We start from the raw sequence: 15,042 nt of genomic DNA on the forward strand, positions 1-15,042 counted from the left end.
TGAGACACTCAGTTTAACAGACTCATTTCTTAGTCTTGCTTTCTCAGGGTGAATGGAAATGAACTCATTACCCCACTCAGAAGTGGCCCAATCCTGAATGCAAGGGAGAAAGGGAGGATGAAAATAGACCTATTATTCCTAGGGGATTAAAGGCTAGAAGTGACACCCCTTTCTTTTTCTCCCTCTGGGATGTAGGAATCTCAAACCTGGAGCTTCTTTATATCCTTTCAACTAGGATTGAATGGTAAGAACCAAGTGATTCAGGCAGAAAAAGAGTCACGGAAACGAAATTGCTTTAATCAAGAAAGGTGAACAGCACATACATGTCTTTAATGCCTGTACTGTGGGAGGGAGGCAGAAACTTTGGGATCTTTGCAAGCTTGGGGAAAACTTGGAGAAAAAAAAAAAAAAAGGAAGGGAAAGGAAGGCCCTCCCTTCTCATGGCCATCATTGTGACATCAGAGTGGTGGTCCAATCATTTGGCTATGGAACATAATAAATTTACATAAGACTACTGATTGGTTGACGGGCATAGGCCCGCCCCCAAGATGACGTTTGTTTACGAATTGTTGCCAGAGAAACCGGCATTTGCCCTGCGGGTTGGACAGGCAGCAGTAACGCTTTTCACTGCCGCTCCTCCACCCTCTTTAAAAAGAGCTAAATTTGATGTAAAATCAGGGAATTTACTCCTGAATGTAGAAGTCATTTGGACTACAGAGTTCTGGGTTCGGTTCCCAGTTCATTTTTCCAGTCAGTCCAGAAAATATGGGAATTGATTAGTTCTTCGAAGATAAAGCAAGAATATTGCTTAAATGAGTTCCAAAAAGAAAGGTCCTTACCTTTGTGACCAGCAGTTTGCTGAAGGAGACGACTTTTCAAAGCTAAAGCCAAGCGACAGGCGGGTCCGAAAGGCAAGAAGTGTCTCCTCACCACAGAAGTCAACCGAGCTGAGGAGTCTTCAATCAACTCTTCAGAGACGACGGCGGGCCCGCTCTGTGAAGAAAAGCCATTCAGTGGAGAAAAGTTACTCTGAGGAGAAAACCTGTGCTGTGGAGAAAATTCCCTCCACTGAGAAAGCCTACTCAACAAAGAAAAATCCTTCGGCTGAGAAGCGTCGTTCTGTCGCCAAGAAACATCACACTATAGTTAAAAGCTCCTCGACCGAAAAGCTTCTGTTAGCAGAGAAGCATGCCTATGCTGAAAAATGCCTTACTACAGAGAAGAGATCCTCTGCAGAGAAGCACCCGCCAACTTTAAAAGGTCGGATGACCCAGAAAAGTGCTTCTGCTGGGAGGCACCACTCTGAGTCGCACCGCTCTGGGAAGACCCTTCGCTTTCCTGAGAAATCCAACATTAAAGAGAACCATCATTCATCTGTGAAGCATAGCTCTTTAGAGAAAGATCATCCTGAGGATAGAGGGCGTCCTATCAAGAAAAGATGCCCTACAGAAAAATCTCAATCCACAGAGAAAGGTCAGTTGACAGAGAGAAGTTCCTATGCTCCTGCCACTGAGAGAGGCCGCCCTACCAAGAGAAGTCAACCTACTAAGAAGGGTCTCTCTAATGAGAATCGGCACCCTGCAAAAAAGGGCTATTCAGCCAAGACACCTGGCTCTGCAGAGAGAGATCACCAGATAGAGAGAGGTGGTGCTACAGATAGTGGACTCTCTACAGAGAAAGATTGCCCTTCAAGGAGAAGACGGCCAGCCAAAAAAAGTCATCTGGAAGAGAAAGTCCACTCCCAGAAAAGTAGCTATGAATCAAGAGTAATTTCTGCAGAAAAAGATGGTCTGGCAGGAAGAGTTCGCCGCAAAAGAAGCAACCCTTCAGAGGAGGGTCACTCAGTCAAGTGTAGTATCTGTGACTCAAGTGTACCCTCTGCAGGGAAGGATCGCCCTGTAAGAAGTCGCTCCGATAAAAGCAACCCTGGAGAGGACAGACGATCAGTCGAGAGTGGTATCTCTGCATCGAGAGGACCCTCTGCAGGGAAAGATAGCCCTGCAGGAAGAGGGCGCCCCAATAAAATCCGTAGGGCAGAGAAGGGTCACTCGATGGAGTATGGTAGCAGTGCACCAAGAGGACCCTCTGCAGGGAAAGATCGCCCTGGAGGAAGAGGTCACCCCAACAAAAGCGGCCCCACAGAGGAGAGTCGCTCAGTTGAGAGTGATACCTGTGCATCAAAAGGACCCTCTACTACAGGGAAAGAGCGCCCTGTAAGAAGATGTCGCCTTAACAAAAATAGCCTTGCAGAACGGTTGTGCTCAATCCAGTGTGGTATCTGTACACCAAGAGGACCTTCTGCAGGGAAACATTGCTCTGAACGAAGAGGTCGCCCCAACAAAAGAGTTCCTGCAGAGGAGGATCGCTCACTCAAGAATATCTCTGCATCAAGACGACCGTCTGGAGGGAAAGATCGTCCTGCAAGAAGTCGCTCCAACAAAAGCGGCCCTACAAAGGAGGGTTGGTCAGTTGAGGGTAGTCGCAGTACATCAGGAAGACCCTCTGAAGGGAAAGATCGCTCTGGAGGAAGGGGTCGCCCCAATAAAAGTGGTCCTGAAAAGGAGGGTCCCTCAGTCAACGATAGTCGCAGTACATCAAGAGGACCTTCTGCAGGCAAAGACCGTTCTGCAAGAAGAAGTAGCTCCAACAAAAGTGGCCCCACAGAGGAGAGCCTCTCAGATGAGAGGGATATTTGTGAATCAAGAGGACCTTCTACAGGGAAAGAGCGCCCAGCAAGAAAATGTCGCCTCAACAAAAATAGCCTTGCAGAGCAGTGGTGCTCAATCAAGTGTGGTATCTGTGCATTAAAACAATTCTCTACAAGAAAAGATCACTCTAGAGAAAGAGGTCGCTCCAAGGAAAGTGGTGTTGAAGTGGGGAGTCACTTAGTCAAGAGTGGTGTCTCTACACCAAGAGGGCCCTCTGCAGGGAAAGATCTCCCTGCAGGAAGGGGTCGCCCTAACAAAAGCAGCCCTGCAGAGGAGGGTTGCTCAGTCAAGAGTAGTATCTCTGCATCAAGACGACCTTCTGTAGGCAGAGATCGCCCTGCAAGAAGTTGCTCCAACAAAAGTGGCTCTGCAGAGGAAAGCTGCTCAGTCAAATGTGGGATCTGTACACCAAAAGTACCCTCTGCAGGGAAAGATCGCCCTGGAGGAAGAGGTTGCCCCAATAAAAACAGCCCTAAAAAGGAGGATCCCTCTGTCAAGGGTGGTCGCAGTACATCAAGAGGGCCCTCTGCAGGGAAAGATCGCTCTGGAGGAAGAGGTCACACCAACAAAAGTGGGCCTGCAGAGGAAAGTCGCTCAGTTGAAGGTAGTCGCAGTACATCAAGAGGGCCCTCTGCAGGGAAAGATCGCTCTGGAAGAAGACGTCACACCAACAAAAGTGGGCCTGCAGAGGAGAGTCGCTCAGTTGAAGGTATTCGCAGTACATCAAGAGGGCCCTCTGCAGGGAAAGATCGCCCTGGAAGAAGAGGTTACCCCAATAAAAGCAGCCCTAAAAAGGAGGGTCCCTCTGTCAAGGGTAGTCGCAGTACATCAAGAGGGCCCTCTGCAGGGAAAGATCGCTCTGGAGGAAGAGGTCACACCAACAAAAGTGGGTCTGCAGAGGAGAGTCACTCAGTTGAAGGTAGTCGCAGTACATCAAGAGGGCCTTCTGCAGGGAAAGATCGCCCTGGAAGAAGAGGTTACCCCAATAAAAGCAGCCCTAAAAAGGAGGGTCCCTCTGTCAAGGGTAGTCGCAGTACATCAAGAGGGCCCTCTACAGGGAAAGATCGCCCTGGAAGAAGAGGTTACCCCAATAAAAACAGCCCTAAAAAGGAGGGTCCCTCTGTCAAGGGTAGTCGCAGTACATCAAGAGGGCCCTCTGCAGGGAAAGATCGCCCTGGAGGAAGAGGTTACCCCAATAAAAGCAGCCCTAAGAAGGAGGGTCCCTCTGTCAAGGGTAGTCGCAGTACATCAAGAGGGCCCTCTGCAGGGAAAGATCGCCCTGGAAGAAGAGGTTACCCCAATAAAAGCAGCCCTAAAAAGGAGGGTCCCTCTGTCAAGGGTAGTCGCAGTACATCAAGAGGGCCCTCTGCAGGGAAAGATCGCCCTGGAAGAAGAGGTTACCCCAATAAAAACATCCCTAAAAAGGAGGGTCCCTCTGTCAAGTGTAGTCGCAATACATCAAGAGGATCCTCTGCAGGGAAAGATCGCCCTGGAGGAAGAGGTCGCTCCAACAAAAGCAGCCCCACAGAGGAGAGTCGCTCAGTTGAAGGTAGTCGCAGTACATCAAGAGGGCCCTCTGCAGGGAAAGATCGCCCTGGAAGAAGAGGTTACCCCAATAAAAGCAGCCCTAAAAAGGAGGGTTCCTCTGTCAAGGGTAGTCGCAGTACATCAAGAGGGCCCTCTGCAGGGAAAGATCGCCCTGGAAGAAGAAGTTACCCCAATAAAAGCAGCCCTAAAAAGGAGGGTCCCTCTGTCAAGGGTAGTCGCAGTACATCAAGAGGGCCCTCTGCAGGGAAAGATCGCCCTGGAGGAAGAAGTCACCTTAATGAATGTGGGCCTGAAAAAAAGTGTCCCTCTGTCAAGGATAGTCGCAGTACATCCAGAGGGCCCTCTGCAGGGAAAGATCGCCCTGGAAGAAGAGGTCGCTCCAACAAAAGCAGCCCCACAGAGGAGAGTCGCTCAGTTGAAGGTAGTCGCAGTACATCAAGAGGGCCCTCTGCAGGGAAAGATCGCCCTGGAAGAAGAGGTTACCCCAATAAAAGCAGCCCTAAAAAGGAGGGTCCCTCTGTCAAGGGTAGTCGCAGTACATCAAGAGGGCCCTCTGCAGGGAAAGATCACCCTGGAAGAAGAAGTTACCCCAATAAAAGCAGCCCTAAAAAGGAGGGTCCCTCTGTCAAGGGTAGTCGCAGTACATCAAGAGGGCCCTCTGCAGGGAAAGATCGCCCTGGAAGAAGAGGTTACCCCAATAAAAGCAGCCCTAAAAAGGAGGGTCCCTCTGTCAAGGGTAGTCGCAGTACATCAAGAGGGCCCTCTGCAGGGAAAGATCGCCCTGGAAGAAGAGGTTACCCCAATAAAAACATCTCTAAAAAGGAGGGTCCCTCTGTCAAGTGTAGTCGCAGTACATCAAGAGGATCCTCTGCAGGGAAAGATCGCCCTGGAGGAAGAGGTCGCTCCAACAAAAGCAGCCCCACAGAGGAGAGTCGCTCAGTTGAAGGTATTCGCAGTACATCAAGAGGGCCCTCTGTAGGGAAAGATCGCCCTGGAAGAAGAGGTTACCCCAATAAAAACATCCCTAAAAAGGAGGGTCCCTCTGTCAAGTGTAGTCGCAGTACATCAAGAGGATCCTCTGCAGGGAAAGATCGCCCTGGAGGAAGAGGTCGCTCCAGCAAAAGCAGCCCCACAGAGGAGAGTCGCTCAGTTGAAGGTATTCGCAGTACATCAAGAGGGCCCTCTGTAGGGAAAGATCACTCTGGAAAAAGAGGTCACCCCAGTAAAAGGGGCCCTGAAGAGGAGGGACCTTCTTTCAAGGGTAGTCGCAGTACATCAAGAAGGCCCTCTGTAGGGAAAGATCGCTCTGGAGGAAGAGGTCACTCCAACAAAAGCGGGCCTGAAAAGGGGGATCCCTCTGTCAAGGGTCGTCTCAGTATATCAAGAGGATCCTCTGTAGGGAAAGATCACTCTGGAGGAAGAGGTCACCCTAATGAAAGGGGCCCTGAAAAGGAGGGACCTTCTGCCAAGGGTAGTCGCAGTACATCAAGAGGGCCCTCTGTAGGGAAAGATCGCTCTGGAGGAAGAGGTCACTCCAACAAAAGCGGGCCTGAAAAGGAGGGTCCCTCTGTCAAGGGTAGTCGCAGTACATCGAGAGGATCCTCTGTAGGGAAAGATCGCCGTGGAGGAAGAGGTCACTCTAATAAAAGTGGCCCTGAAAGGGAGGATCCCTCTGTCAAGGGTAGTCACAATACATCAAGAGGGCCCTCTTTAGGGAAAGATCGCCCTGGAGGAAGAGGTCACCCCAATAAAAGTGGGCCTGCAGAGAAGATTCGCTCAGTTGAGAGCAGTACCTGTGCATCAAAAGAACCCTCTGCAGGGAATGAGCGTCCTGCAAGAAGATATCATTCCAACAAAAGTAGCCTTGCAGAGGGGTGCTGTTCAATCAAAAGTGGTATCTGTGTACCAAGAGGACCCTCTGCAGGGAACGATCATTGTGGAAGAGGTCGCCCCAATAAAAGTGGCTCTGCAAAGAAGAGTCACTCAGTCGAGCATAGTAGCAATATATCAAGAGGACCCTCTGCAGGCAAAGATCGCTCCACTAGCAGAAGTGGACCTTCAAAGAAAAACCAGCTTGCCCAGGAGGGTCCCTCAAAAGAGAAGGAAAGCTATGCCAAGAGAGGGCCCTCTAAAAGGAAAGAGCACCATGCGGGGAGACGTCCCAACAGTAGTCAACACGAAGAGGAATTTCGCTCATTTGGAAGGGGTAAATCAAAAAGAGGGCCCTCTGCTGGGAAAGATCACCCCACTGGCAAAGGTCAGCCTCCAAAGAAAAGCCGCCCTGAAAAGGACAGTTCCTCTGCAGAAAGGGGTAACCATGCAGAGAGGGGACAGTCTACAGGAAAAGATCACCCCACAGACAGAGGTCAGCCTCGGAAGAAAAGTCACCCTGAAGAGGTAGGGCACTCAGTTGAGAAGGGTAATGAAGAGAGGAAACCCTCTGCAGGGAAAGATCCCCATACTAAGAGAGGTCGCCCTTCGAAGAAAAGCCACCCTGCAGAGAGGCATCTATCTGCCTCTATGAAATATTGTCCTCCTAAAAAACATCGACCTGCAGAGAATGTCTGTGTGAAGAGAGTTCGTTCTCCAGAAAGAGTTCACTCCATGGAGAGAGGTCACATTGCTAAGAGAAGTTGTCTGGCAGAGAGACAGCTCTCTGCTGAGGAAGGTAGCATGGCAGAGGAGGGTTGCTCTGTTGAGACAGATCTTTCAGAGGAGAGAGCTGAAGAAGGGACTGTGGTAGACAATATGTGCTCTGTGGAGAATGGTCATCCCTCCATGGAGAAAGTCTTCCTTGAAGTAAAACCCTCTTCAGGATCCATGTCTAGGGTAACAGAGCCAAACAACCTGCAGAGTACTCCAGAAAAGAGAATTGACAGTGATACTAACCAAGTAGCCCAGGTCCCTCACTGTAACCTGCCTGTTACTGTGAAGATAAAAATGGGAGTTGAGTTGAGGGTGCCTGATGAACTAAAGTCTCGTCTTGTTGAGGACTGGGACTTGATCAACAAGCAAAAGCAGTTATTCCAACTTCCTGCTGAGAAGAATGTAGATACCATTCTCGCAGAATACGTGACTTTTGTGAAGTCACAAGGACTTGCTGATAATAGAGAATACTCCGTCGATGAAGTTGTAGCTGGAATAAGAGAGTATTTCAACAGGATGCTGGGAACCCAACTGCTCTGCCAGTTTGAAAAGCCCCAGTATGCTGAAATTCACCTGGCTTACCCTGATATTCCAATGTCTCAGGTTTATGGGGCTCCACACCTCCTGCGATTGTTTGTGAAAATTGGTACTGCATTGGCCAATTCACCCCTTAATAGGCAGAGTCTTCTCTTAGTGTCTAGCTATATGCATGATTTCCTTGAATACCTTGCAGAGAATTCCACTTCTCTGTTTAAGGTCAGCAATTACAAAGTAGCTTCTGCTGAATATTGTTGCAAAGCCCTGTGAGGGTCAGCTGACTACTCAGTTAATCCTGGATCAGCAAATATTTCTGTTTGCTGTTTGCATTGTATAATTGATGTTCTTGAAGATTGTTTAACAGGGCTTAATGTTTCCATTTGATTATTGTTGTGAGCAGAAAAAAATTTAAGTGCTTCTTTATATGTACCATCATTCAACAACAAATAAATGTTCACTAAAAATTTTTGTTGCTTTATTTTGACAACATTGCTTGAATGTGGGTTCTTTTATCCCTTCTGTATTATGATTTTCTACTATGTATTCATATTATGTGATAAAATATCCTCATTTCCAGTACCAAAGGCTCAATATAATAGATATACACGAAACACATAAAACACATAATTAAAAGTAGAAATCTTTTTAAAATGTAAAAAGGTTATAAATATAGTTAAGAAGGCCATGAATTCACTCCCTAGATAGAAGAAGAGGAAGAAGCAGAGGAGGAAGAAGAGGAATGATAAAGAAAAAGGAAGAAGGGGAAGAAGAGGAGCTAAAGGGGGTAGAGAAGAGGGATGTGTAGAGACAGGGAGAATAAGAAGGGGAGAAGACTTGGCGGAGGGGAGGAAGAAAAGAAGAGATGGACAAGAAGGAAGGGAGAAAGGAGAGGAAGGGGAGGAAAAGTTGTGGAGTAGTAGGGAGGAGGAAGAGAAGGTGGAAAGGGGAGAAGGAAGAGGGGAGCAAAGAGAAAAGAAGGGAGGAAGGGGAGGAAGGGGAGGAACAGGAAGAGCTGAAGGAGGATTAAAAGGAGGGGAAAAAGAGAAGGGGGAGGAAAAGAAACAGAAGACAAGGAGGAGAAGAAGCAAGACGATAGGGAAAGAAAGGACAGAGAAGGAAGGTGCAAGAAGAAGAAAAATGAGGGGAGAAAATAGGGCAAGAATATTAAGAAGAATGGAAGAAATGGTGGAGGAGGAGAGAAAGAAGAAAAGGAAGACAAGAAGGGACAAGGTAGGCAAGAGAAGGAAAGGAGGAGAAAGATCAGAAGAAAGGAAGTAGAATGGAGAAAAAGGAAGATGAGAGGAGAAGTTGAATAGGAGAAAGAAGAGGAGAGGAAGAAAAACAGAAAGATGGATGGGGAAAAACAGAAAAAGTGGGAGCAGGAGAAGGGGGAGAAGGAGGACAAGAAGAGGAGGTGGAGGAGTAGGGAAAGGAGGAAGAAAAAGGAAAGTGGAGAAAGGAAGGGGTAAAAGGAGAACAATAAGTAATGGAAAGGAAAGAGGAAGGAGAGAGTGAGGAGAGGGAAGACTAGAAGGATGAGAAGGGGCAAGGCAGGGAGGAGAAGGAAAGCTGAAGGAGGAAGACAAGGAAGGGGGAGAAGACACGTAGAAGAAAGTTGGAAGCAGGACAAGTGGAAGAAGAAGAAGGGAGGAAATGAAGGGATGGAGAAGCGACTGAGGAGGAGGAAGAATAGGATGAGGAAAAGAAGGGGAGGAGGAATGAAGAGGGATAGCAAGGAGGAAGAAGGCAGGAAAGAGGGAGAGGGGAGGAGGAAAAGAAGGGAAAGGCAGAGGGAAAGGAGGGTGTGGTGATTTGAATAAAAATGCCCCCCATAGTACCATAGGGAGTGGCATTATTAGGAAGTTTGGCCTTTTTGGAGTAGGCGTGGCTTTCTTGGAGGAAGTATGTCATATTGTGTTCCTGCTGTCTTCTGATTAAGTTGTAGAACTCTCAGCTCTTCCAGTACCTTGTCTGCCTGAATGCTGTCATGCTTCCTACCATGGCTGATAATAGACCAAAAACTCTGAACTATAAGCTAGTCCCAACTAAATGTTTTCCTTTATAAGAGTTGCCTTGGACATGATGCCTCTTCACAGCAATATCAATCTTAAGGCAGAGGTGAGGAGGAAGAAAAGAAGGGATGAAGAAGTACAGGAATGAGTAGGGATCTGACGAAAAGGGGAAGAGGAGCAGAAGGAGGGAAGAAGAAAAGGAAGAGGAAGGAGGAGGGGAAGGAAGAGAGGAAGAGGATGAGAAGACGATGAGGGGAGGAGAACGTGTGTTTGTGTGTGTGTGTGTGTGTGTGTGTGTGAGAGAGAGAGAGAGAGAGAGAGAGAGAGAGAGAGAGAGAGAGAGAGAGAGAGAACCATAGGTGAATACTATTTGCCTGCAGTTAGTTCCTGAACCAAAGGTAAACAGGATTTTGTCTTTCTATACTGTCATAATTTATTGAATAACAATAAAGTCACAATGCTTAGAGGTTTCCATGGCAGCAATTTGTAGTAGCTAGGCTGAGGCAAATGCAGGTTCATTATTCCCATCTTAATTACTAATATTAACCCAATCACACAGTGCAGTAAATACATCTGTATGCATGCATAATAGTTACAGAATGGATATGAATGAAGGGGATTGCAGTAAAGTTGGACTAAGAAGGAGTCTGTAGGGATAATGAAAGAGACAGTGCCTCAAGGGAACTGCTGCTGGAGCTGCTGGAGTCAGGTTTGAGAGTAAAGATGATAGTTCAGCTGCCAGGTGAAAGGTTGGATCCATCAAAAGTAGGAAATGGGTGAGGGGCAGGGAAAGGCTGATAAGATCCAGGTCCACATAGGCAAATAGGTGCACAGGCAAGGGATCCAATAGGCAGTGTCAACTGCAGGGAGCATAGTCAAGCAGAAGCTCCAGGAACAGTAAGGAGATCCTCAGTTCTTCCTTACATACCAGGTATCAAACTGGTGTGGGAGCCATGCCAACACAGTGTTAGGTGTCCATCACTTTATGGGCTCCAGATGAAGGAGTTCCATTCTTTTTTTGGTCTGGTATGTCTGGTAAGTTTTAGGGCCTGGTTTTCCTTATAGGGTTTTAATTAAATGCACATGTGCCACACAGTTTCAATTCACCTAATAAATGAATAGAGTGGGTTCTCCTCTATTCCCAGGAATAGGATATTTGTCAGTCTATGCTAGATGAGGGTTACCTAATAGACTGTACAGATTCTGAATCTACCCAGGGACTTCTCCCTTAAAATAGCCAGCTGCTTGTAAAATGGAACCTCCTAGGTAGAGCCTAAAATTTTTATTGTCATTCAATGTAGAGAAACTCAGGGCTGCACATAGCCTGATTCCCAACAGGCTAAAGGAAATCAAAGGCCATGCACACATTAGAATGATTTTGTGTAGGGGGTTCACTACAATTTGCACCAAATCTGAACTCCCTTGGATAAAACCCCTGAATGTTCTTGAGTTTCATCAAAGACAGCATTGAAGCTTCAGCTCTGGAAGCAGCCAGCATGGCATCTACAGCTGCTTCTTGGCTTCATCAATGGTACATTATTTGTTCTCCTCTTTATCATCTTTATCCTCTTCATACTCTATGTCCTCTGCTTCTTTTCCTTATTTGCTTTCCTGTAGCATTTGTTATGTCTGTGTCTTGTTAAAATCTTTTGTGACCTTTGGTGACAAAGTTGTCAGAGATGGTGCTGTAGCCTACTTCTCAGATACCTAGGCTCAGCACAGCCTAGATAAACGTAGATAATGTTCATTATTCCCATCTTAATTACTAATATTAACCCAATCACATAGTGCATATGTAAATACATCTGTATGCATGCATAATGGTTACAGAATGGATATGAATGAAGGGGGCTGCATTATAAACATAGATAATGGTATTGAGGCAGAATTTGGGCTGTGCATATCTAGGTGTATCCAACATGTCCCTGTAATCAGGGTTGTTTTGTGGCATGTAGTTTTATAATAAAACCCAAATGATGCTCCAACATACAACAAAGATACTCAGAATGATATTTTCTAGTTCCATCCCTTTTCTTCTATTTCTTAGGAGTTTAAATAGTTTATCTAATCCTGATTTAAATTTGGTATCTGGCATCTGTCTAGAAAATTGTCCGTTTCATCCAAATTTTCCAGTTTTGTTGAATATAGGCTTTTGTAGTAGGATCTGGTGATTTTTGAATTTCCTCACATTCTGCTGTTATGTCTCCCTTTTCATTTCTGATTTTGTTAATTTGTATACACTTTCTGTGCCCTCTGGTTAATCTGGCTAAGGGTTTATTTATCTTGTTGATTTTTCTCAAAGAACCAGCTCCTGGTTATGTTCTTTATAGAGTTCTTTTTTTTTTCTACTTGGTTGATTTCAGTCCTGAGTTTGATTATTTTCTGACATCTACTCCTCTTGGGTGTATTTGCTTCTTTTTGTTCTTTTCTGGTCCAATCTATTTGGACTTCTGTAGGCTTCTTGTATGTTTATGGGCATCTCTTTCTTTAAGTTATGGAAGTTTTTCTCTATAATTTTTTTAAAAAGATATTTACTGGCCTTTTAAGTTGGGATTCTTTGCTCTTTTCTATACCTATTATCCTTAAGGTTGATCTTCTCATTGTGTCCCGGATTTCCTGGATATTTTACATTAGGAACTTTTTGTGTTTTCTATTATCTTTGATGGTTGTGTTTATGTTTTCTATGGTATCTTCTCCCCCTGAGATTCTCTCTTCTATCTCTTTTATTCTATTGGTGATGCTTGTATCTATGACTCCTAATCTCTTTCCTAGGTTTTCTATCTCCAGGGTTGTCTCCTTTTGTGATTTCTTTATTGTATCTATTTCCATTTTTAAATCCTGGATGGTTTTGTGAAATCCTTCACCTGTTTGGTTGCATTTTCCTGTAATTCTTTAAGGGATTTTTGTGTTTCCTCTTTAAGGACTTCTACTTGTTTACCTACATTGTCCTGTATATCTTTAAGGTAGTTATATATGTCCTTCTTAAAGTCCTCTATCATCATTATGAGATGTGATTTTTAAATCCAAGTCTTGGTTTTCCAGTGTGTTTGGATATCCAGTATTTTCTTTGGTGGGAAAACTGGTCTCTGATGATGCCAAGTAGTCTTGGATTCTGTTGCTTAGTTTCCTGCGCTTGTCTCTCCCCATTAGGTTGTCTCTGGTGTTAGCTGGCCTTGCTGTCTCTGACAGTGGCTTTACCGTCCTGTAAGCCTGTGTGTCAGCACTCCTGTAGACCTGTCTTCTTTCTCCTGGATCTGGGAACAGAGAGCTGTAGGAACAGTTCAGCTCCTGGTGCAGGCAGAAACTGGAAGTGTCCTGTCCCAGACTGCTTCTGCCTTTCTGTGTCCTGAGGCTACTGGGTGGGTTGCTGGGAGCAGGGTCTTACCTGTATTCTCAGATGTGTCGGCACTCCTGGCGACTGGCTTTCAGCTCTGGGTGCGGGCAGAAACCAGAAGTTTCGTGCCCCTGACTGCTCCAAGGTTCCTGTATCCAGAGGGCACTAGGCAGGTTCTTCCTGGGCCAGGAATGTGAGCAGAAGTGGCAGTCTCCCCTGAGCTCTCAGGATTGTCAGCACTTCTGAGACTGGTTTAGCTCTGGGAACAGGCCTATTTAATTGTTTTTCATGATATAATTTTATTTTCTTAGTATTTGCTTTATGAGTTACCACTTATATGTTTATAAATTTTTATAAAATTTTTTAAGTTAAATTATCATTTATTGTATTGCAGGGAGCATACACGAGTGTGGAGGTAAGAAGGCAACTTGCCAGAATTGGTTCTCTCCTTCCATTATATGGGTTCTGGGGAATTGAACTCAGGTAGTTAGGTTTGGTAGTTAGTTTAGCCTGGTAAGCTATCTCACAGGCCCAATTTATGTATTTGAAAACATTTAATTTCTTTCCTTACACTTTCATTATATGCATATATACATTGTTATCACATTCATCACCCTACCTTTTCACAGACTTCTCACACCAGTGCCAACCTCACCTCCTGCCAGCAAGTCTCTCCTCCCAATGTCATGTTTTTTGTTTTATTTTTGTTTTGTGAGCCACTGAATTTAACAAAGTTCTCCTATACAGATATAGTTATGAAAATATCCATTGCACCATGGGTAATTCCCCAATGACTGGCTACATTGAAGACGATGACCCCCCCCTCCCTTCTCCACACATACAAGTAGTCAACAACTGCCAGTAACTGTCTAAGGAGAGGCTGGACTCCTTGAGCCAACCCTCCCATCCATGACTAACTAAATGTTGACAAGTCCTGTCTTGTGTAAGTCTCGTGCAACTGCAGCTTCTATAAGGTCTTAAGTGCTCCAACTGCAACTTCTGTAAGGTAAGGTCCTAAGTGCTCAAGTCACATCCTGTACAGAAGAAGCATCTCACAGTTCTTTCCATCATCCAGTTCTTGCATTCTTCCTGCTCTCTCTTCCAGGATCTCAAATGAGTCTTGGAGAAAGTCTTAGTGCTTTTGATCAGCCATCAATCTCTGTAGTGCCACTGTTTATAGTACAAAAAACTTCGATGATCAAGACAGAGAGAAGCACTAGTCTATTAATGTAATCATAAATACCTAGAAAGTATTTAGACAACATGTCAATTTTGTAAAACAAAAGTGATAGGTTTATACCCTTAAGATCTAGAACCTCCTCAGCCATGTACCTTTGACCAGATCTATAGTACAAGATAGGCATTTCTTCCTACAGACTAGGCCTCAAATCCAATCTGAAAGCAGTTGGCTACTCCCATAACAATCATGCCACTATTGCCACAGTGGGCCTTTCTTGCCTGGAAGTTTACTATTATACCTTGCAGCGTTGACAGTTGACTTTTCTCTTCTAGATGCCTACATCACAACTTCAGCCTCCATGAAAGTTAAAAATCAAAGAGGAAGATTCTAGGTCAGTTCTATCATAATTTCTCTCTGCCTTGCAACCAAAGTATGTGGGATCTTCAGGAATAGGATCTGACCATTTGGTTCTGGTAGGTAATCAGATAACCAAGAGCAGTCATATATATGAATGTGTGTATGTATATATGTATATGTGTATATATGTATATGTGTATGTATATATATTACATATTTTTTAAGAAAAACTTTATTGATTCTTAATTAATCTCACATCATGAACTACAATCCCATTTATTTCCCCATCCCTGTCCCTTTGTATCTGTTCCCCACCCTTGATACCTCCCCCCAAAAGAAAATAAAAATTAAAAAAAAAATCTCACAATGGAAGCTGTACTGTGTCACAGTGTGTCCCACAGTGTACCTCTCTGTCCACACATCTTTACTTGCAAATGCTCACTTCAATAAGTCATTGGTCTGGTTCTAGGCCTCTGGCTTCTGCTACACCAATACTAGATCCTTACAGGGACTTCTCTCAAATATCCTGTTGTTGCCCTGTGCCATGGAGATCCTGAAGCTTTAGGGAGACCCTGAAGCTTTGAATCTACACGACTGGCCATTTCATATGCTCCATCAATTCACAGATGGAGTAGATATTAGGGTGGGCCAACTCAAAAGCCCTGAATCTGGGCCCGGGCCTAGGTGGTAGCTAAGTTGGTCAGCCTGCCAGAGCTTCCA

The 15,042-nt window shown here is 45.3% G+C and overlaps 1 protein-coding gene across 1 annotated transcript; it reads left to right on the top strand.

Moving 5' to 3' along the window:
* The first annotated feature begins 574 nt into the window (after positions 1–574).
* Positions 575–7,903, top strand: RGD1564748 (similar to Mortality factor 4-like protein 2 (MORF-related gene X protein)). The gene has a single exon (NM_001446896.1). The coding sequence runs from the start codon at positions 813–815 to the stop codon at positions 7,707–7,709; it is 6,897 nt and encodes a 2,298-aa protein (NP_001433825.1). The 5' UTR covers positions 575–812; the 3' UTR covers positions 7,710–7,903.
* The last annotated feature ends 7,139 nt before the right edge of the window (positions 7,904–15,042 follow it).

Source organism: Rattus norvegicus, chromosome X (assembly GCF_021556685.1).
Source record: "Rattus norvegicus strain SHRSP/BbbUtx chromosome X, alternate assembly SHRSP_T2T, whole genome shotgun sequence".
Lineage (NCBI taxonomy): Eukaryota > Metazoa > Chordata > Mammalia > Rodentia > Muridae > Rattus > Rattus norvegicus.